Here is a 23,202-nt window from a genome sequence, read left to right on the forward strand (position 1 = left end):
TTTGGTTTCACCTTTTACTTCGTACGAGCTGAAATTTAATTCTCTTCCGATACAATGAACGTAAGTACACAGATTATCTACCCGTCTACGAAAATTCTCTAATGACTACCGTTGCCCATTACAGGAAGCGGACATCCCGATCGATATCCACGCTGGCAAACTTCAGGACTGGCTCGTATCGAGACGAATCGTGAACAAAAATTGGCATATGCATGTTCGCGAAGTTCGCAGCAAAATCAGCAATGCCCTGACCGATATGCCAGCTCACGACGGGCTGGTGCAGCTGTTGAAGGGAGCTCGTATGTATCCGAAACCGAGATGGTTAGTTATGATATGGCAATTGAATTGATGTGTGATTTGCGTTTTTAGATATCAACTACTTTCACTGTCAGCAGATCATTGACATTCTTAAGACGACGGAAGCCGATACCAAGAATGTGTTCGGACGATACGGAAGCCAGCGGATGAAGGACTGGCAGGAGATTCTGAAGCTGTACGAGAAGGATAGTTTATATTTGGCAGAAGCAGCCCAGATCTTGGTTCGGAACATAAACTACGAAGTGCCTGGGATTCGAAAGCAAATTAAAAACTTTGAGCAGCTGGGTGATGAAGCGGAGAAAAAAATTGAAGACCTCAAGCGATCGGAGAATGTTGTTCTGGGGGAGTACCATAGTCTGTGTAAACAGTTGGGTATCGCTGGGGAGAACGTACGGCAGGAGCTGGTGACAAAGGTGGGTGAGCTTCCGAAGATGTTGAATGAAATTGCCGGCACGGTTTCGGCGCTCAAGAAGGCGATAGAACTCTACAGTGCCTTTATGGGAAATGAAGGATGCTTACCAGTGTTGCGACATGTTGCGACGTCTGGTAATACGACGGTGTACGAGTTCTTGTACTCGGAATCACCGCTGTCGATCGAGGAACCACCGGTCAAGTTTGAATTGGAAGAAGAAGCTGCACCGGGAGAGATAGATTTCGGTGATGACGGCGGTGCTATTGATTTTGGCAATGGCGGAATTGACTTCGGTGCGGTGGACGGAGGAGATGTCAATCTGGAGGTGGGTGATATTGATTGGGGAGCTCCGGAGGAGGCAGCGGCGAATGCGAATGAGATCGATTTCAATATTTCCCTGGAAGAGAGCGGAATAGTCGTTGAAGGTGATGGAAATGCTGGGGGTGTGGCGAAGGGTGACGAGTCGTATAGTATTTTCGATTCACCTGTTTATAGGGAAAAATTGATTAACGAGCTGTTGGAGTTGGAGGCATTCCTTAAGATGAGACTGTATGAGTTGAGTACTGCTGATAAGGTTCAGATCCTATCACTAACGATGATGGACAATTTCCCAGATCATGATACCAAGAGCCTATCGCAGATGCTGGTACAAGTTGATGTCATCTATGGCAAAACTAACAGCCCGCTTATTCAGCATTTACATCAGATTAAACATTCGTCAAAGTACGTGGATATTCTTACCTCTAAGTTGAAGCAAAAACTGGTAGCTATAGACAAAATGAAAGATACGGAAAAGCTAATGAAAAATAAATCGATCAGCTTCCGTCAGCAGAGCGTTGATCTAAAGCCCACGTTGACCAAGATAATCGAACAGACCAAGATCCTGCAAGGTCAGATAGAGAAGGACATTTCCAAGCGCTACAAAAACCGAGTGGTTAACCTGATGGGGGCCAATCTTTGAGCTTTTCCGAGGTTAAATAAGATGCTAAATTTATAACAGAATACGTAGCCATGTTTTAAATGCAAAATGTATCTGTTTATTGTTCACAATATATTTTTTCCTGATAAGTGTAGTTTACACGAGGATGACCGTCTATTATTGGAAATTAGTGATTTATTGTTTCTTGGTTTTTTTTTTTATGCGGTAAATGTTTGCGAGTTAAAATGAGAAAGTAAAAAAAAAATAGTAAATATAAAATCTTCTAGCACGTTTGTTTTCTTCTACTAAACAAGGCAAATTATCCACAAAATGTAATACAGTATCAACAACGATAATAACTTATAGATGAAATAGTCAAAAAGCGACTCCCTCTTTCGCAATTAAATCTTCTTTTTTTTTCTTCTCTATAATCCGATCAATCTTTCTAAATCATCGCATAATAGAACCCTACACTACTTCCTCTTCAATAATCGCGCGGTTATTATAGCATGTAATAGTTACATCGAATATCTGAAATGAACATCACTTCGGTGTGTTTCGTTATTTATTCCCACTGTCGACAAAGTTTGCCTTATACAAAAGCATTCCTTCGGGTTATCGGAGGCTCCTCATTGGTTTCATTTTCGATCAGAACAGAGATAGAGAGAGAGACTTCTTTTTTTTCGTAACTATCGTTAAAACGGAAGACACACGCGGCCCAAAATATCTACGCTGTCTGAAGTCTAGACGGAAGTTCGACTCGCTAGGCCAACCTTTTCGGCAAAGTTCCCCAGCAAACTGCCGAGGGCGGAATCCGGACCGGAGTTGAACTTGAATGCAATCGTTGAGAAGTAACAGTTGTAGAACAGCGTCCGCAGCTGTGTGAGGCGTTCGCGTCGTCTGTGAAAGAGCGATAGAAATGAAATTAGCAAACAGGCAGGTGTTGGAATAGAATGAGACGGAAGAGTTTGGCTAGGTCGCAAAGTAGGAATCCGTACGACTCACATGGCGTATAGGTCGAGATGGCTCGGGTAGTACTCGCCGTCGATGACCGTACAGCAACTTGACTCCTGACTGGGATGATGTTGGTTGGCATTTGGTGTGGTGGAAGCGCTGTTCGATGGCCCTGGATTGATGCCACCCTGCTGCTGCGGGTAGAACGGTGACGCATTATTACTGGGCGTTTGGTTGCTGGTGCAGGTCTGATGCTGCTGCTGCTGGTGTTGATGCTGATGGTGATGATGTTGAGGGTTAGGGCAGTTATATCCGGGATTCTGCTGCAGATGGGAATGCATTTCGTTAACTGACTCGGCGCTACGATAGCTTCCGGTACCGGTGACCATCTGCCAGCTTCCAACCGAAAGCGACGACGAAGACTCCTGGCGTTGTCTTAGCCTGTTTGCGCTTGGCACTGTTACGGGACTAGTTCTGTAGGAAAGAGATATATCATGTTAGGAATAGAAAGATAAAGATTTCCTTTTACTCAATAGAGGACTGGACGTTTGATTTACGCTTACTTTAAAAAACGTGTATAAGCGTTTAAGGGGAAGCTTACTGTCCAAACAAATGGCTTTACTCTTCGCATTGATCTGTCTGTGTTTTCTATTACGCGCATCGTAAAGTGCGATCTTCTGAAAGCAAAAGGTCATGCTTTTCTTGGTTTCAATTCATCATTTCATTTACTCTGTACGGGACATAAAACCACTGCGACCAGTAATGTTGATCTATTGTAGCATATCCCGTGTCTAGTTTAGTCCATGTCTTATTAATCCTTACTCTTACTTATCACTATTGAGAAATGATGAAGTAGTATTATTCGGTTTTGAAACAGTTGTCATTCTTGCCTTCATCGCAAGGAATCGGTTATAATTGAAAGGTTCCGCTATTTATACCCATCGAAGAGTGAGAGCATTCTCCAAACGCCCCTTTATCGTCAAAATTTGATTCCTTTGCAACAACATTAAACAATGATACCGACAATGACCTTACTTCAGAACCCTAGTGTTAACCACTGCAACCTAGGGAAAAACGAATACGGACTAACTAACTCATTTTTTCCTTCTTTCAAGATCATCCTCGGTGAACAAAGCCGATTCAACAACCCTAATAAAAAAAACCATAAAAGAGAGCTTAACAACGTGTTCGGAGTATCATCCAAACCATCCGGAATACAGTTCGTTTATGGTACTTGTTTATTAGGGAAGGCATAAAAAGTAACAAGGACTAAGATGTTTCATTACTGAAAAATCCTGTTCCCATAGTTCGAAGTAGTCAGTACTAGGAATCGATTGTAAATCTTACATCCCATAACACGAAAAGGTGACGGGGCAATCATTAATCATTTAAACCTCGAACCACTCGATCCAGTCGCACTAGCTGTTTCCCGCCATCAAAGTCGTTCTGGAACTGCGGTCGAGTTCGGTGGTAGGGTCTCCCAACCATCGTTTTCAGGCAAGTTTGCATACATTAGTTACAGTAATTTTCCTGATCAGCTTCCGTGTTCCATTGCAACGCCTCAAGCATCTGCCGGCTATTTCCAGTTGAGAAGCACTTCTGATACTGCTCATTCACAACATCCGCTTTACTGTTCGAACAATCCTAATTCATCTCCGGGACGCACAATAGACCGCTCTTTGGAAGCTCATGGTTCCTCCAGCCCTTCGTGCCGATTCCTGCCAGCGTTCAGCATAGTCGTCCTGGACATGTGGCTGGATATGAATCAGGAGTCTTCCACCTTGCCTCTACAAGCAAGTACAATCAATATATTGACTGTTCACTGCCTGATGCCGATCAAATTTTCAGCAATTCTGACTATGTTAGTCATTGTGATTATGCCTCTGTAACTCCCAATCCTGGAAACCCGGAACGCGCCGTAGAAAGCCCCATGGAAGCCCCCAATCCCTCCGTCTCAGTCCTGCCATCAGCAGCCTTCGTTCATCATAGTCGTTCCGGACCTGATGTCGGATGTGGAGAGGGGGTCTTCCAACCCACTCACTATGGCGAGTATCCAATGAGACTTGATGATGGTTAGTTATTACCTGATGTATCTGTGATTTCCAGGGAGAGCAGTCGTTCGATTCCTTGCCGCAAGCAGGACGTCGTGATCTTCTACCAAAACGTCGGTGGAATTAATTCTGATGTTGAAAAGTACCGCCTAGCTGTATCGGATTGTTGCTACGATATAATTGTCCTGTGCGAAACGTGGCTCGATTATCGAACGCTTTCCAGTCAAGTCTTCCGTCCTGACTACGAGGTCTTTCGTTGCGATCGGAATCCTAACAACAGCCGTAAATCTACTGGTGGAGGTGTCCTTGTAGCTGTCCGTGGCGGGTTGGAGGCAAAGGCCATCGAGAACGATTCATGGAACTATGTGGAGCAGGTTTGGACAGCCATCAATCTGGGTGATCGCACACTATTTCTATGCGCTCTGTACATTCCACCTGATCGAGTCCTCGACAATGAACTCACCGTTGGTCAGTTTTCACAGTTATCGAAAGTGCCAATCCAGTTGATGAGATATACATTTTTGATGACTTCAGTCTGCCAGGCGTTTCGTGGAGTCCATCTCATAGCGGATTCCTGTACCCAGATCCTGATAGCTCTACATTTCACGCAGGAGCTATTAGCCTTCTCTACAACTACAGTGCAGCGACGCTTTCTCAAATTAACCATGTAGTTAACGAAAATGATCGTAGTTTGGACCTCTGCTTCGTGAGCACACAGGACAGGGCTCCATTAATTTCCTCGGCTCCTTGTGCACTAGCTAAGCTAGTTCCACATCACCCTCCTCTAATTGTCACTGTTGATGACAATCTCGATCGTGATTTCGACGACTATCCTGCTACGGTTTCTTATGACTTAAAAGATGTATTGTCTAGCATGGTATGGGAGAACATCCTTGATCCAGATGACGTTGAGGCTGCAGCGCAAAGCTTTTCACATGTCTTGGCATATGTCATTGACAGACACGTCCTGAAAAGAACTCACCACAGAGTGTCTCACCCTCCCTGGCAGACGAGAGAGCTACGTAGGTTGAAGTCAATCAAGAGAACAGCATTGAGAAGATTTACGAAGTATCGCACGCTTCCTCTGAAACTACATTATGTGAGGCTGAACCACATGTACCAGCGAGTCAGTCGTGAATGCTTTTCAAGTTTCCAACGAGGCATCCAGCGCAAACTTAAGCTACACCCGAAATCCTTTAGGAACTACGTGAACGAGCAACGCAGGGAATCCGGGCTCCCATCGTCTATGGAATTCAACGGAGAAGTTGCTGCCACTGTTCAGGATATATGCCACCTTTTTTTCCGAAAAGTTTGCCAGTGTATTCACTAATGAGATACTAACTGACCACCATATTACCCTGGCAGCTAGGAACGATCCAGTAAATGATCAAACGCTGGGTGCAATTGATGTTAATGCTGAGATGATTTCCAAGGCCGCGACTCAAGTCATCCTTCAATCCTGGACCTGATGGAGTTCCATCTGTATTTTTGAAGAGACATATTGCAAGCTTGTTAATTCTGCTTCTTCGCCTGTTCTGAATGTCTCTCTCCAGTGGCATATTTCAATCTTGCTGGAAATTTGCGCACATGTCAAAAAAGGAAGGAAACGAGCTGTGGATAACTAATCGTTAAGTACCATTTTGAAGCTATTCGATCTAGTGATTGTGGAACCGTTGCTGTCCCATTGCAAGCAGTATTTGAGTGCTGATCAACATGGGTTTACTGTGGGCCGCTCTACAACCACCAATCTGCTGTGTCTCACATCGTATATAACCGAAAGCATGTCGGATCGGGTTCAAACGGACGTTATTTATTCAAACCTATCCGCAGCATTCGACAAGTTGAACCATGCTATTGCGATTGCTAAACTCGGCAGGCTCGATGTATGCGGTAATCTTTTGAGTTGGTTTCGATCATATCTTACCGATCGGCAACTAAAGGTTGCCATAGGAGATTGCAGATCAGCTAGCTTCTTCGCCACATCAGGTATACCTCAGGGAAGCCACATGGGACCGTTAATTTTTATACTATACTTCAACGACGTGCATCGGTCATCGAAGCTCCTCCGTTATTATATGCAGATGACCTCAAAATCTTGCTACGAATCTGCTCCATTGCTGACTGTCACTTTCTTCAACGTCAACTGAATGTATTTGCTAGTTGGTGCAGGTTAAACAGAATGGTAGTGAATCCAGTCAAATGCTCCGCTATTACGTTCTCACGAAAACAACAACCGATAATATTTAGCTATGACCTACTTGGCTCGACAATCGAACGCGTGAATCAGGTGAAAGACTTGGGTTTGATCTTCGATTCGCAGCTTTCATTCAAGCAACACATTGCATATGTTGTTGATAAGGCATCAAGAACTTTAGGGTTCATTTTTAGGATAGCTAAAAACTTCACTGATATCTACTGTCTAAAATCTCTCTATTGTTCGCTTGTTCGATCGACGCTTGAGTATTGTTCAGCGTTTTGGAACCCAAACTATAACAATGGTGCCGTGAGAATTGAATCTGTTCAACGTCACTTTCTTCGTTTTGCGTTGCGTAGATTGCCTTGGAATGATCCGTTTCGATTACCCAGTTACGAAAGCCGTTGTCAACTTATCGACCTAGCACTTCTCGGGACTAGAAGAGACACAAGCAGAGCCCTAACCGTGGCCGATATACTGCAAGGAAGGACAGATTGCGAGGCTATCCTGAGGCAAATTGACCTGAATGTTCAACCTCGACCGCTTCGTAATAACCTTATGCTAAGACAGCCTCTACGTCGCACAAATTATGGAGCACACGGTGCGATTTGCGGGCTGCAGAGAACATTCAACAAAGTTGCATATGTTTTCGACTTTCATTTCTCCCCTGATGCGCTTCGTCGAAAGTTTTCTTGTGCAGAATGCAATTGTCATTCGACAGCCATTACTCGTATTCATCGGACGTGTTCTCTTTCTGCTCTGCTTAACTTGGTGAAATATTGTAGCGAAAATGAGTGTAGTTCGTAAAAACACACTTGTTGTTGACTTCAGTGTCCTTCCAGTTCGTCCCAATGCGGGAAAAGTGCAAAAATTCTTCGAGAACAATATTAAGCTTCAATATTCGGACGTTAGATGCATTCAGTTTCATAACGTCCGAAATTGTGTTTTTATTGAGATGATAGACAATGAAGTTGCCTTGCGCTATGAAAAGGCGCACAACTATAAACACGCGATTCTCTGTGCGAAGAGTGAGTTCAAAATCCCGGTATATGTGGATTGTGAAGCAGTGACCGTTCGAGTGCATGATCTTCCTCTGGCATGGCCACAAGCCACTGTTATGAACCACATGGCAAAGTACGGGACAGTGATTTCCAGTCGACATGAGAAATGGAAGCACTACTTCCCAGGATTCATGAGCGGTGTTCGAGTTTTGCGAATGCGACTCGAAAGCGCCATTCCATCGTACATCACGGTCGACAACGAAACAACGTTGGTAACGTATGACAAGCAACCAAAAACGTGCCGCCATTGTGGCCGAGCAGCACATCCCAAACAGAAATGTTTGGATGTAGCCACATCGAACAATAGCACCGCTCCAGCAGCTCCACCAACCGAGGGGGTATTCAGTCTCGATGATTTCCCGTCGATTGATATCGAACAAAACCAGCCAACGACATCGGGTCAATCATCTCCTGCTTTCACCGGGTTCTCAGCAGAAGAACAACAGCGAAACACCGACAATCAAACCGAGGATCATCACACTTCAACCAACGACGAAAACTCTAGCACCAGCTCATCAAACGCAACAAAGGATTTCAATGAAAATACCAACAAACGCCGGCTGTCGAAACACAAGGAGAACGAAAAAAAGAAAGTTCGTGCTGATCAGTGCACCCAGAAGACTGGTCAGCAAATAGATCGTTTAGATGAAAATAATGCAACTTATCAAATATGGGATAATACGTTTTATTTGAAAAATAAAAGCGGGAAGGGATCTCATTGTAAATAATGGTCATCGGCCCAAGCAATGCCTAATAGGCGAGGGGGCCTTATAAATAAACGCAATAAAAAAAAAATGCAATTGTAAAAGGCTCAGCATGCAAAAAATAGTTTGTGATGAATCATCCACACTACTTCACTCAAAATCATTCATGTTAAGGTCAGCTGTCTGTTTTGCTCAATTCTAGACAAACATTTCAAAAGGTCCTATCTGACATTTGTAAACAAATCGATTTTAATGCTTCTCTGTACAGCAGAGCTCACCATCACCAAGTTTTGCTCTAAACATTTTGTTTATCAAATACCAGAATAATAAAAAAAAAATGTGAAAAAACGTCCAATTTGAATTTTTTTTATAATATCGCACAGCCTTCTGATTGGACATTAAACGTATTTACAGTCCAATCTGTCATTCTATCAAAAAGTTTGACAGATGCTGATTGGACCTTTGATTCATCTCGTGTTTCACGTGGAATAGTAAAACGAAAACTCAATACAATACCGAATACAAAACAAAAATACAATTATTCAGCAAATAACCTTAAATATTTACTTTAACGAGACGTAAAATGGATTCAATTTCGAGTAAAATTCAGTTGCTAATCGGTAAGTTTAAAATCTAAACATTGATAGTCAAATCATGCAATTAAATATTTTTTTATGAAATGCTAGATGCCGCTGAGAGAATCGCCGATTGTCATGACACAATGCTGGCCACGGACATAAGCGTTGGTTGCTACAGTGAAGTAGCTTCATATGTTGTTTGTGAGGATGTTCCTACAACCAAGCCAAAATACAGTTCGAATGTGCCTAATCGCAAGACTACCACCTCGGACTACAGCAGGAGTACCAGTACTAGTTCGTCGAGTGTCTTCTACAGAAATTTCAGAATGAGCGAAAACGAAATATCAAAACGATCTTCTATATACAATGGTAGGTAATACGTAAAGTTATGTTTGGAACACCAATGTTTTTTTTTTATTATACAGTTGCAGATGAAAACTCTTTGTCAGTGACGACGTACAGCTCTTCTTCTCGGGCATCCCACAGTTATCAGACCAGCTTAAACCACCCTTGCCAAGGCTCACACAGTCAAAAATGTCGAGATCCTGGTATTACAGATGAGAGCAGCGTGACCTACAGTTCGTATTCTAGAAAACCCCTCCGTTGTCGAACCAACTGCACCCATCTTCACAGTCGTACATGTCATGGAACTATAGACCAGAGCAGTCTAGGTATTTCATCGCATCTTTCGACCTACATTTCCTCTTCCCGGTCACCCTCCCAATGTCAGACCAACTGCTGCCGCTCTCGCAGTCGTTCAAATCGAGGCTCTAATAAAACACATCAGAGCAGAGTAAGTGTTTTATTGGATCACCCTTATGCATCCCTTCGAAGATCACGAAAACCAGTCAAAAATGCCAGTACAAGTCCCATGAACCGATCAGTGAAATCAAGTAGAACCATATGGTCAGAATGTTCCTTAGATTACGGAGGTGAGAAACTCTTTTTTTTTTTTTCAATAAACAGAATTTAACAAGTTTTTTTTTCAAAATTTTAGCTGTTTTGCAAAGACGTAAGAGTGTAAGAGACGCAAGCACCAGTCCTATGGATCAAACTTCTAACCGGGAAGTAGGAGATGGCAAATTTTCATTTACGATTCCGTGGCAACAAGCTGGTCTGGACGAAGTTCATTTTTCAGTTCTGGAACGTAGTGGCGAGGCAAAATTTGATTCTCCATTGGATATCAGCACAACACCCTCCTTCTCTAGGGTAGCCACTTCAACCCCTCGAGCGGAACGAAATGAATCCTTCTATGCAATCGATCCGGCTGTTGACCTGTATAACGATGCTGCAAACAAGACTGCAAATTATACTATGGGAAGCATGGAGGAGTCTGCGGCATTGGACCTCCGCACGAAGAAAACTAACATCAGCAAATTGACTGATCCTGATAAATCTGCTACTCATTCTGATATCTTAGAGCATGTTGCTGACAACGTACCGCTTGACTTGTCAAAGGATGCTACAAGTTCTAATATGGCCAAATTGGATAAGAATTCCGTTTTGGATGATTCTGCTACATGGTCAGCTATCTCAGACAGCCTATTATCAGATGATGACCAAGAGAAAAACGATCATTTGTTTTTAAACGATCTAACCATATATGAATATTTCGAAAAATTCAATCAGCTTAGCGATCATGAAGCCAACGTAGAAGATGGTAAGTAAATTTATTTTGCTTTTTTTTCTTAAACCTAGCACTAAATATTTAAATTTAAATTTCCAGTAGAAAATCTATCTTCAAGCAGCACAAAGGATACGTTACCATCAACAGATGGTCATTGCATCGATGTGCTTGATAAGGAAAGACAATTGAAAAAAAAGAAGGAGAGCATTCAAAAACAAAATTTCAGAAGTAGAGAGAAGGGTCTGTCATATGTCAGGAAAGACGGAACGATAGTGCCTGCACGAGAAGTGAAGCCACCGTGCAGTTGCAAGTTGAAGTGCTTCGAGAAGTACTCGAATGAAATTCGGCAAAAACTTCTTCGGAACCTCCTGCGGTTGAACTTTCATAGCCAAAATCAATTTTTGGCCAATCATATCATGGTTAAGCACACGGCTAGATCACAGGTACGTTGTGAGTGTGTGTGTGTGTTTTGGAAAATGGATGTGTACTTTTTAAAATTGTGAGCATTATGTTGCTTCACTCGCATACTGATTTTATACGCATATGTGTCCTATGGTTGATAATGATTGTATGAAACATGGCACATGTTTAAGGGCCTGTTAAGGCTCAGATGATTGTGTTATGTTAAATCAATTGAATAGTGGCTGCAATGTTTGTAAACAGTCTGTCCATAGTGGTGAAGTGCCCTAAAGTGCATTTGAGCTACTTCGTATACCGGTCTGCTAAAATTTGCTTATTATATTCTACAGGTGGTGAATTCAAGACGCACATATAGCCGGGTGTACCTGTTGCCTAGCATTAAAGGATCTACAAAAGTATGCAAGGTTATGTTTCAAGGGACATACGACATTGGGAGTAGAAAGATGCGCGTTCTAGCCGGGAAAATTGTTGCAGGATTGGGAATCGCTGCTGACGATGGTCGGCAAGAAAACAGTAGTCGCCAACATATTAGCCAGGATCACCTGAACTTTATCCAGAAACAAATTATGTCATTCCCTGCGTACTCCAGTCACTATTCTCGAGAGAAATCTAACAAATTGTATCTCTCCAGTGATTTAAATATTCGCCGCATATACGAAATGTATCAAAACAAATGTGCCACCGAAAATTTGATTCCTGTACACTACAACAGTTACCGGATGATTTTTAAGACCCAGAATCTCAGCTTTAGGAAACCGAAAGTCGATACATGTGGAAAGTGTGACCGGTTGACTGTTGAAATTAAGATAGAAACGAGTCCCACAAGAAAAAATGAACTACAGCTTTTGCTCGATAACCATCAAAACAGTGCCAAGAGAATCTACGACGAAAAAAAGAAGGATGTAAAATTGGCAAAAGCTGATTCATCCATAAGTACATCATCTTTTGACCTGCAAAAGCAGCTCCCAACTCCATTCCTGACTAACGGCGAAGCGTTTTACAGTAGGCAGTTGTACACCTACAACCTCACTATTTTTACTACGTATGTTGGTGAGAATTCTGCATATTGCTACTTATGGGACGAGACCAAAGCAAAAAGAGGGTCACAAAAAATCGGGTCTTGTCTTTTACAAGATCTTCGTAAGCTACCTGCTTCGGTAGAAACCGTCATCTATTACAGTGACCGGTGTTCTGGCCAGAATAATAACAAGACCATTATTTTTCTGTTCTCATACTTCATCGAGAAAATGGCGAAGCGAGGAAGAAAATTACATATTCTCCACAAATTTATGCTAAGTGGACACTCCCATATGGAGGTCGATACAGTCCATGGAGCCATAGAAAGGGCAAAGAAGAAAAACACAACTGATATTGAAATCCCTCATGATTGGGCAATCCTCATAAGCAGTATTCGCCGTCGAATCCCATTCAACGTAATTGAGTTGGAGCAAAACCAAATGTTGAATTTGAAATCATTAGACCAGAGGTATACAATACCAAAAAAGTCTCTTAAAGACAATCTGTTCCGCATGAGAAATACAATGGTATTTAGATATTCTACCGATTTTCCTGGATTTGTGGAGTTTAAAGAAGATGTTAGTGATGAACTATTTGACAGAATCCAAATTCTGTCAAATCCCACATGCGATATTTCAAGCGTGGATTTGAAACCAATTGCAGATCAACCACTTGAATTGCCAAGCGCAAAATTGGACGATCTTCGCAAACTGATGCCATATATCAAGCAAAAAGATTATTACGCGACATTCCTTAAATCTTTAGTTCCGGCAAAAAAGGGAAGAAGAGCAAAGAATACCGTTGTGGACCACTTTGAGGCAGATCTTGATCCACTGGAAGACAGCGATGTTGATTTGATAGAATAAAATGAATGAATGTAAAACATTGATTGAGCAGCTTGTGCTAATAAAAGTCAAAGCAAATAAAGTTGAATGAAATAGACAACAACAGTTTGTTTATTAAAATATATCCGAATAAATAAAAATGGAAATTTTTCATATCCTTACACTTTCTATGCATACATACTTAAATTTTTTCGCCGTGATTCCAACAGCCGAGTAGTTCTACAATTTATTTTGCTGAAATTCAGTAAAACAATTGCCGAGACTCAGTTAACAAATTAGATTTTGCTGAGATCTCATCGAACAAACATATATTTTGCAAACATATCAGCAAAAGTAAATGCCGAGGTAATCGGCTGTTGGAGATTTTACCGAGCTAGATGAAGTGTGTACATCAGCAAAAAAAAAACTCCACAAGTTCTTAATACAAACGTTATTTATTTAATAAAATCACAGATTAGCAGTTTTTAGCCCCTCAACAACTACTAATAATATTGAAGTTGTAACTATCCGACCTCCAAACCATATTCTTACCAAGGTCCTAAGTAACATTAATATTTACTATCAGACCAATGCGACAGGTCCTAACTGATACTGAAAAAAACCCAAGGTCCTATGTAACAAAACCACGAATTAAACCTGATAATTTTGAATAATAGGAAACAACAAACACTTCAGTCAAATTCTAAGTGTTTCATGTGCGTTTTAGAATACGAAAAGTCATCGTTTTATTACGTAATTAAAAATGACATTTAAAAACATACTGCAAAACTTCAAATTCATTTTTCTCCAATCAGCTTCAATGTCAGATAGGACCTTTTGAAATGTTTGTCTAGAATTCTGTGTTCATCGAAGAAAATGGAAGCAATGAGAATACGAACGAAATCAGTGCGTATCGCACAATCTACTACTCGTTTCTTATGTTGTATGCGTGTGCGTGAGTAGTAAATGCAAAATGAAACGATTTTTCCCATGCTTGATCACTGCAAGGATAGAAGCAGCTTTTCGAAGCATGAAATGCAACAAGGCTCCAGGGGTCTACCGCATATCAGCAGACATGCTCAAAACTAACCCCATGCTATCCGCATAAATCAATTTTTGTGTAATTTCTGGGCCACCGCTATCGCTATTAGTGTAGAATGTATCGACAACCAATTTAATTGTCAACTTGTCTGGTCTAGCTAGTAGATAAGATTGTTATTTTCTATAGGTTATCAGAGCACAGTTGATAACAAAATTGTAATAAATTAGTTCAACCAACCAAACCAACCATCCCAGATGTTTTGACCGATCAAAATCTTGAGTTTGTGTCGTTACTACTTTTTAGGTACAAGCAGACTATCGAGCGTCGGCTCATTCCAAGAAAATGTGACCTACCTTCTTGGTTGCGGTGACCATTGATTATTGTGGTTTGAGCTATCGTGAGATATGCATCCAATACTGCTACCACTACCATGACTATGTGCTGAAAAACCGTTATTGCTGCAAAAAAAAAACAAACAAAACAAAATCACAATCCGCATAAGACCATCCGACAAGACTGTACTTACCCATTCAATGAGTTTACGCTATCGTCGACGTTGCAACCGTGCGCACCGCCCGCACCGATCCTAGCATTTCCATTGCGGGTTGTGATTGCTATACTATTGCTTGCCCCACCGCTGGTCAATCCGATGCCGGTACTCACGCACGTCTGCGTATCGTGCGTCGATGAGCTTCTCCCGCTTGTGTAGCTAGACACCGAGTTCAACGAGACGCTGGATCCTCGGCTTTCACCGTCCAGCAACAGTGCATCGAGCATACTATCGCTATCGGTTCTAATCACGTCTATACTACTGCTACCGCTACTGTGTTGACTTCGGAATCTGCAAGTAAACATTGCTTTAAGCTTTTGTCCGCTTCACTAGTATGTTGCAGCTTGCCTGTGAGTTAAGACACTGTACTCCTCGTCAACGATGTATTTGAGTATGTAGAAACAGAAGTAGAATATGACTTCGCCCTTGTTCAGCCGGTCGGGTAAATTGTGGCCAAATAGCAGCCAATCGTACGCGATCGTAAAGTAGAGCATCTGAGCCGCATCCAACGACTGATGAATTGCACCATCCGCCCAAAGAGATATTCTCAACAGCGATACGAACAGCGGCGTTCGATCCCAACCGCTGATACAGTGGACCAATATGCCGGAACTGCTCTCCTGTAGATACTTGAGCAGCAATCGAAGATAGTTTTGAGTTATTTTCACAAGATCCCACTGTTTGTAGTTGTGCCAGTCAATATTCAACTGAGCCGTAACCGTGTCCTCGGGAACGCGAATTCCTGCGTCCACGTACGATTGGTTCCAATCGAATATCAGTCCCTCACCGTGACAGTTGTTATCGCGGTACTCCCGGAAGAATTCGCAACCAGGATAAGGCAGTGCAAGTATCTTAAAGAAGCTGTACCGATTTTCTTTGTCCACTTTCTCCGATGAGGTAACGTTCAGCCAGAACTTAACTTTCTTATTCTCCACCATAAAATCGATGATGGTTCCTACGTTGAGTGCTTTCAGCAGACGGATGTCTTTCCTGCGCAACCGCCCAAATAGTGGCCAATCTTTGGATTCCGGTTCGTCCGACGAAGATTCTTCCTGTGCTTCGTAGGCTTCGTCTGGTTCAGGATCGGAAATGGAATCTATTACAAAAGATCGTAGCATTCTATTTCCCAACTCACCTCCAGGTTCCGGTAACGTAGCTTCCGCTGCGTATGCAAAGTACTCCAATCCGGACCGACCGTAGATCTCCGGTCCACCGGATAGCGTTGCCGATCGGCAGACATATTTCCCATTGTACAGGATAACCGGCAGTGGAAACCGAGCCCGGCACCGTGCTAGTCGCGCCCGCAATATCAAGTACCGTAACCGCTGCGCGTCCAGCTTGCCATCGACGATCACCTGATCGCGGTTTGGCGGCGAACATCTGGCATCGGAGCCCTCTCCATTGCGAGCGTTGGTAGTGACGTCGCCTGGATTGTACTCGCCGTACGTATCGGTTACGTTTGTCCCGAGGGGATAAGTCTTTTTCACTTCCTGCTCGGGGATCAGCAGTTTGACCGGGTAGTGTGCCGAGAGTTCACCGTTCGGATTCGGGATGTCGACTACGCTGTAGTCCATTCGCATCAGCACACTGCATCGATGCACGATTTCATCGCCCTGGAGAAGTGTAAAACGAAGGGAGGAATATGTGTTAATTACTATTGTTATTTTTCAGTATATTAGACAGCACGAGTTGACCCAGATTGGGAGCGAATGTTGTGAAACTAGTAAAATACGGCAGACTACAGTGGGATCGTAACGTAACGCGTATGTCGGAAAAAAAAAGCAAATGCTTGTCATAATGGCCATCGTCACTAGAAGATCAAGCGTCGACCTAAATTCAATGCGGTACTTTTATAAGGTCTCCGACCTTCGCTTAACATACTGTGAAACATGTTTTGAAGAACTCTTGGGAATCCTCATTTTGTTTCAAGACCTTCGAACTTCGTCTAGATGAGTTTATACAGCATACAATTTAAAATATAATATCTCCTGGAAGGCCTCTACCAGCAAATACAGATTAGCAATTTACCGCCTTTTCTCGAGATTTTGGCAATTTTCTCGGTAAATCTAAATCTATATATGTGTGTGTGTGTCTGTGTGTGTTTTTTTTAGTAAGGTTTACACGGATAGAAATCTCCTTATACCTTTTGGAAAATTTCCATTGCTGATTATTCATAAAATCTAGATAGAGCTGGAATTAGGGCGTAACAGCTTTAGTAAACAATGACTTCTCTCGATGATTTCTAGAAAGCCAAGGCTCGCTCACTCAAATCCACGTCATTATCGGATAGGGGAAGTCTTGGTTATGTTAATTTGCGTAGGTGTGCCTTGAGTTTCGAGAAATCATCGAAAGTCATTGTTTACAAAAGCTGTTACGCCCTAATTCCAGCTCTATCAAGAAATGCATAAGTCAACTAATAAGCAGACGCGTTGCAAAAAGTTAATGAAGATCATGTGTCAAATGAAATGTATAAGCGGTCACACATACCTTTTATGCATTCTTATAGGACCTATGTGGTTTGTCTTATCAGTCTTATGGAATGTATAAGGCTGATGTTTTGGCAAAAATGTATAAGTAAAACACATGAATAAAATAACTGATTTTCGTTTCGTGTAGGAAAGCTTCAAGAAGCCTGGCCTGTAATGAAATTGGCACGGTGTGGTATCCACTAGTTCCCTAGTGCAGCTCCACTAAAACCCATTCCTTACTCTCTCCTCTGCCTGGATTCCCGAGGGACCACTGTGAAGCGACTACTTCGGGGGGTGCACTTGTCGTACTCTCAGCGCTAGCTGGCATTGCTAGATCGCTGCTCTTCTCTCCATTTACGCTGCAGCTCCGAAATAATCTGCGTGACTGCCCTGTTGACGGCATTCTAAGTGCCCGTCTCTCGACACATTTCAACGACGACATTCTCCACGTTAAGGACGGGCATCACCCTTCGCACTGCCTCGAACCTTGGACAGTCGAATACCACATGCTCCGGCGTTTCATCGATGTTGCCACACTCCCGACAGCACGCCGTTGTACATCCCGTTCCAGAGCGCTGGACCAAGGATGGAGCCTTGTGGAACTCCCGCTGTGATCCTAATCGATCTCTGTCCCATGTCTGTCTCGTAAACCAGAACCCGGTTCTGGAAATAACTCCTGAGGATCCTGCATAGGTAGTCAGGGACCCTCATTCTATACAGTGCATCGGCGATGGCCTCCCAGCTGTTGAACGCATTCTTGACGTCGATCGTTATCACGGCGCAATATCGATCTCCTCTCCGCTTCTGTTTGGACGCCTTCTCAGCTCTGTCGACCACTGTCATTTTGTCAGCCTGTTTAGGATGATCCTCTCCAAGAGTTTTCCGAGTGTATCCAGCAGGCACGATGCTGGATCCCCCGGCGGTTTTCCTTGTTTCGGCAGCAACACTAGCTTCTATATTTTCCACCTGTCAGGGAAGTGACCCTCGTCGAGGCATTTCTGCAGCACCATCCTGAACATGTCCGGGGATGCCTGGATCGCCGCTTTCAACGCTACGTTGGGGATTCCATCCGGACCGGGAGCTTTCTTCACCTTCAATCCTTTCGCCACTGCTACGAGTTCTTCGTTGGTGACTTCGACGTTATCTCCCGCTCCTTCTTCGTACGGTGTAGGTGGCCAGGTCGTTGGGTCGTGCTTCGGGAAAAGTCCTTCCACGGTTATTTTCAGCTTCTCTGGGCAAATTTCAGCGGGCATCGTTGGACCTCTGATCTTCGCTATGACTCGGTATGCGTCGCCCCAGGGGTTGGCATCAACGTCTCGACACAGCTCCTTAAAACAGTTGAACTTGCTCTGCCTTATCTCTTGTTTAAGTGCGGCCCTGGCCGCTCGAAACTCTCCTCTTCGTTCCTCTCTGTCTGCTTCAGTTCTTGCTTTCTGAACCCGTCTTCTGGCTCTGAGACAACTAGCGCGGGGGGTGCTATGTGCCTCGTTCTACCAGTAATCTGGACGCCGTCTGTTATTTGGCGCGAGTTTCCTCGGCATTTTCGTGTCACTAACTCGGCATGTGACTCTAACTAACGTTTCTGTCAGCTCGTCCAGAACCACGGGGCTCCTGTCCACACGGACTGCCTTAACGAAAAGATCCTTCTCGAAATCCTGCGTCTTCCACTTCCGGTTACAAGTTCTCGTCCTCCGTACTGCCACAGTATTCCATTGGCCGATGCCATATCGTATCGTCTGATGGTCGCTATGGGTATATCCTTCACATACTCTCTAATCCATGTTTGTCACCAGCGACGGACTGCAGAAAGTAACGTCGATAATGGATTCCCGACCATCTCTGCGAAAAGTGCTGCTGGTGCCTTCGTTGACCAGCATAACTTCTAGTTTTGCCAGAGCTTCCAGCAGACTGTGCCCTCTTGTTCCATCTTCTTCCCCATTCCACTGCCCAAGCCCAAGTCTCCTTCGATGACTATCGGTCGTTGTCCAATCAGCTCTTCGGTAAGCCCATGCAGCATCTCACGGAACTGCTCCATCGTCCATCTGGGGGGTGCGTAACAACTACATATGAAGATTCCGTTAATTTTGACGATCACGAAACCTTCGTATGAGCTCGCAACCACTTCTTGAATAGGGTATCTACCCATAACTTGTATAGCAGCCATCCCAGCTCTATCCGCCACCCAGTTACCGTTATCTGGAGGGACTCGATACGGTTCCGCAATGATTGCAACGTCGAACTTTGTTTCTGTTGTCGACTGCGACAGTTGCTGACCAGTGTCGCAATGATTGAGGTTTATTTGGGTTACCTCCATTACTGTTGGCCTGCCATCGCCTTTTTATATGCTAGGCATTTGAAGCCTCCCGTCGTATGATCTTTTCCGTCATTATCTAAGAGCCATCTCATCTTTATCTCTTTGATTGCTGCATGGAAGGTGTATTGGTCACCAAAATTACACTGGCGACCAGACTCAATGCCCCAATGTCGTCGTTTAAAGCCAATTATACATTTGGCTCATGAGCCCTTTTCATATGTTGCTCTAGAATTCTGAGATGAACACTCCAAATGTTAAAAATTTACATAAAATTATAAGAAAATTCGCGAGAATTATTAAGAATACCAAGATTGAATTGATTGAATTCTAAGAATTTCCTAGAAGGGTTTCCAAAAGTGGTAGGGTAGAGAACTACTTCGACATAATCGCCCATTTTGGGCCTATCAAGCAGTAAACTTCAAATAAATCCATGATTTCGGCGTTAACAAGTCAATTATGCGTTTGGTACTATACTTTAGTTAATAAGCTACCGAACGAAGTCAATGAGATCGCGTGCTATGAAGGTTTGCACCCATAAGAGCAAATTTTCATTACGTCGAATGTAACATAGGTAAACAAAGTCGAGCTATCAGTGTCAATCGATGCTCCTGCTATTACACTATATACTATATATATATATAGAAGTTTGTTTTGATAGTAACACTGCTCATTCGCAGCCGGTTTCTGTTTGTTTTAGTCCATTCAAAGTCACTTCACTGAAGTTATTCGTGTACCTCTGTAAACTCTAGTTTTGTGAATTTACGTGGAAAGTGGAAATCAGTTGATTCGTGTTGACTTTATTTAGTTTTACCGTATATTTGGTGTTGTGAAATTGCCAGTCATCCATAGAATTTTCTGTTTGTTGTGCTAGTGGTGTTGCAAAAACCACCTTTCGATCGTTCGTCTAACATTCGACGCGCCACCTACATCTGGATTTAGTAATCTGCTTATTGGGCATTTTACGCGTATAGGGCATTAATTCCGTTCAACGAAATGACCAGTACAAGTGCGTGCGACCGCTGTGCCAAAACAGTGAAACCGGACGAAGACCACATCGAATGTATGGGGTTCTGCGACCAAGTGTATCATGTGAGATGCATTAATTTGAACTTGCCGTTCGTCAGGATTCTTCGTGAGAAAATCAATTTGTTCTGGATGTGTGATGAATGTAGCAAGTTGATGAAGTACGCCCGATTCAGAAACACTGTTTCATCCCTCGGTAACGTAATTTCGACGGTGATAGGTAGTCAGCTGACCGGCTTATCCGAGCTGAAAACCGAAATGGCCAAAAACAACAATCAGGTCGCTCAACTCACTCACATAGTTAATGCTGCTACCCCAGGTACATCTGCTAGACCGAATCATGATCGCCCCTCAAAACGCCGTCGAGGTGATACGGAAACACCGACTAAACCGACTACTGGAACAAGAGTCATTGGAACTAGCGATACGCTCGCTGTAAATGCTCCATCAAGCCTGTTTTGGGTTTACCTTTCCCGGTTTCACCCCAGTGTTAAGAGAGATGTGGTTGAGAAACTTGTTCGTGATGGACTGCGAACGACTGAACCAGTTAAAGTCGTCTCTTTAGTGAAAAAAGGCACCGACCCACTATCGATGAACTTCATCTCCTACAAGGTCGGCATTCCAATGAAACTAAGAGAGAACGCTTTGAACCCTGAAACTTGGCCACAGGGGATTGTATACAGAGAATTCGAGGATACTCAGGCGAAAAACAATGTGTGGCTACCTCCTGATATCCAAGCACTCCCTGCTGTTCCAGAGACTATTCCGGGTGGCTCTCCAACGGGCACACCGTTTGGGACACCAGCACCTCTCGATATGCCAGCCCCTTTAGGTACACCCAGTATAATAGTCACCCCTTAATCCCCTCATCTGACGAATCAACAATGCCCCCGAGACGCACCGTAGAAAGTCTGATGGAAGCCCCCGATCGCCCCAACATAGTCCCGCCTACCGCCGCCTTCGTTCAACATAGTCGTCTCGGCCCTGTAGTTGGTGGTGGAAAGGGGGTCTTCCACCATGCTTGCATAGGCAAGTACCTCTGTGATTTAAGTTTATCGTTGCGTGATGAGTTCTCCCATACTCAGGTTATTCTGACCCCGGTCCAAAGCGAATTTTCGGTGATGCCCTCTGAAAATCTATTGAGGCAAATTACTTCTCAACCAGGACGCAACGTAGAAAGCATTTTGGGAGTCCCCAGTTCCTCTAAATCAGTCGCGCCTATTGCAGCCAGCGTTCATCCAAGTCGTCCTGGCCCTGAGTTTAGATGTGGATTGAGGGTCTCCCAGCTTGCTATATTAGGCAAGTACACACTTACTAGCGAACTTTCACTGCCTGATGATGATCATAATTCCAGTGCCTTCAACTCACCTCAAACATCTGCCAGTCGGCAACATGGAGCCACCACAGTCAGCTGCACTCCGGGACGCATTCTTGCCGTCCGCCCTGAGGAAGCCCCTATTCCACTCATCGCAGTCGAGCCCCTCCTGCCAGCAACCAGCAGTCGTCCCGGCCCTGCGTTTGAGATGGGAGAAGGGGTCTTCCACATTCCTGTTATTGGCAAGTATGATCAACCGACGAATATATTATCGCCTGAAAATATCTTGGTTTCCAGCGACCCTACTCGAACATCCTTCCTCCGTCAAGTGACATCTACCAGCTCCCAAATGCAACTACACGCTGAACCTTCCGTTGTTCCCGAACAGCGGAGGTCGGACATAACGATTTACTATCAGAACGTTGGTGGTATGAACGGCCTCGTGGAAGATTATCATCTGGCCGTCATGGATCACTGCTACGACATTTTAGTTTTGACCGAAACATGGCTCAATTATCGAACCATTTCAAACTATGTCTTTGGTGCTGGCTACGAAATATTTCGCTGCGATCGAAACACGAATAATAGTAGGAAAACTACTGGGGGAGGCGTCCTTATCGCAGTTAATTCCAAGCTGAAAGCAGAAGTTATCGAGGACGATTCCTGGAACAGGGTTGAACAAATGTGGGTGGCTATTCAACTTGGTGATCGTCAATTGCTTCTCTGTGCAGTGTACATTCCTCCAGATCGAACCCGTGACTTGGAGCTTATTGACGCACATTGTCGATCCGTCTTGGCCGCTTCAGACAAAGCAGGCCCTTCCGACGAAGTTATTGTTCTTGGCGATTTTAACCTACCGGACATTGCATGGACTCCAACCCATAGTGGTTTCTTTTGTCCTGATCACGAGCGTTCATCTTTCCACGTAGGAACCATCCAGCTCCTGGACAGTTATAGTACCGCAATTCTGTCACAAATCAATGGCCTGTTGAATGAAAACAACCGCACCCTGGATCTCTGCTTTGTGAGTGCTCGTGATACAGCTCCTTTCCTCTCCACGGCACCCGAACCTTTAGTCAAGGTAGTGCATCATCACCCTGCTTTAGTTATCGTGATCGAAAATAATATTGTCCATGATTTCACCAGCACTCCAAACGCTGTGTCATATGACTTCCGTAGAGCTGACCATTGCAGTATCGTCCATGTGCTGTCTAATATAGATTGGGAGCATATTCTAGATCCTGTAGACGTCAACATTGCTGCACAAACCTTTTCTCACGTCTTGGCATATGTCATTGACAGACACGTTTCCAAAAAGATCATCCATATCGACTCTCGCGTCCCGTGGATGACGAAAGATCTTCGCTCGTTGAAAAGAACTAAGAAGGCTGCTCTCAGAAGATTTACTAAA

General features: G+C 43.7%; 2 protein-coding genes across 3 annotated transcripts in view; one reads left to right on the top strand and one right to left on the bottom strand.

The window, feature by feature from the left end:
• On the top strand, positions 1-2,238 carry LOC135703873 (CDK5RAP3-like protein). The gene is made up of 3 exons (XM_065225228.1): positions 1-60; positions 125-299; positions 370-2,238. Exons 1-3 carry the CDS (start codon positions 55-57, stop codon positions 1,689-1,691), a joined length of 1,503 nt encoding a protein of 500 aa, XP_065081300.1. The 5' UTR covers positions 1-54; the 3' UTR covers positions 1,692-2,238.
• Positions 1,745-23,202, bottom strand: part of EDTP (Egg-derived tyrosine phosphatase) — a 26,294-nt gene continuing 4,836 nt past the window's right edge. The window contains exons 2-7 of one of the 2 annotated variants that reach the window (XM_065225209.1): positions 15,807-16,284; positions 15,020-15,743; positions 14,648-14,962; positions 14,475-14,579; positions 2,655-3,077; positions 1,745-2,549 (exon numbers count right to left, since the gene is read on the bottom strand). In XM_065225209.1, the coding sequence (XP_065081281.1) occupies positions 2,393-2,549; positions 2,655-3,077; positions 14,475-14,579; positions 14,648-14,962; positions 15,020-15,743; positions 15,807-16,284 (2,202 nt within the window). In that variant the 3' untranslated portion in view covers positions 1,745-2,392. Of the gene's footprint in view, positions 2,550-2,654; positions 3,078-14,474; positions 14,580-14,647; positions 14,963-15,019; positions 15,768-15,806; positions 16,285-23,202 lie in introns of both variants that reach the window. The other variant, XM_065225208.1, reaches the window with a different exon arrangement.

Source organism: Ochlerotatus camptorhynchus, unplaced genomic scaffold (assembly GCF_037179485.1).
Source record: "Ochlerotatus camptorhynchus isolate MF236.1 unplaced genomic scaffold, CSIRO-AGI_Acam_v1.1 ptg000222l, whole genome shotgun sequence".
Taxonomy (NCBI): domain Eukaryota; kingdom Metazoa; phylum Arthropoda; class Insecta; order Diptera; family Culicidae; genus Ochlerotatus; species Ochlerotatus camptorhynchus.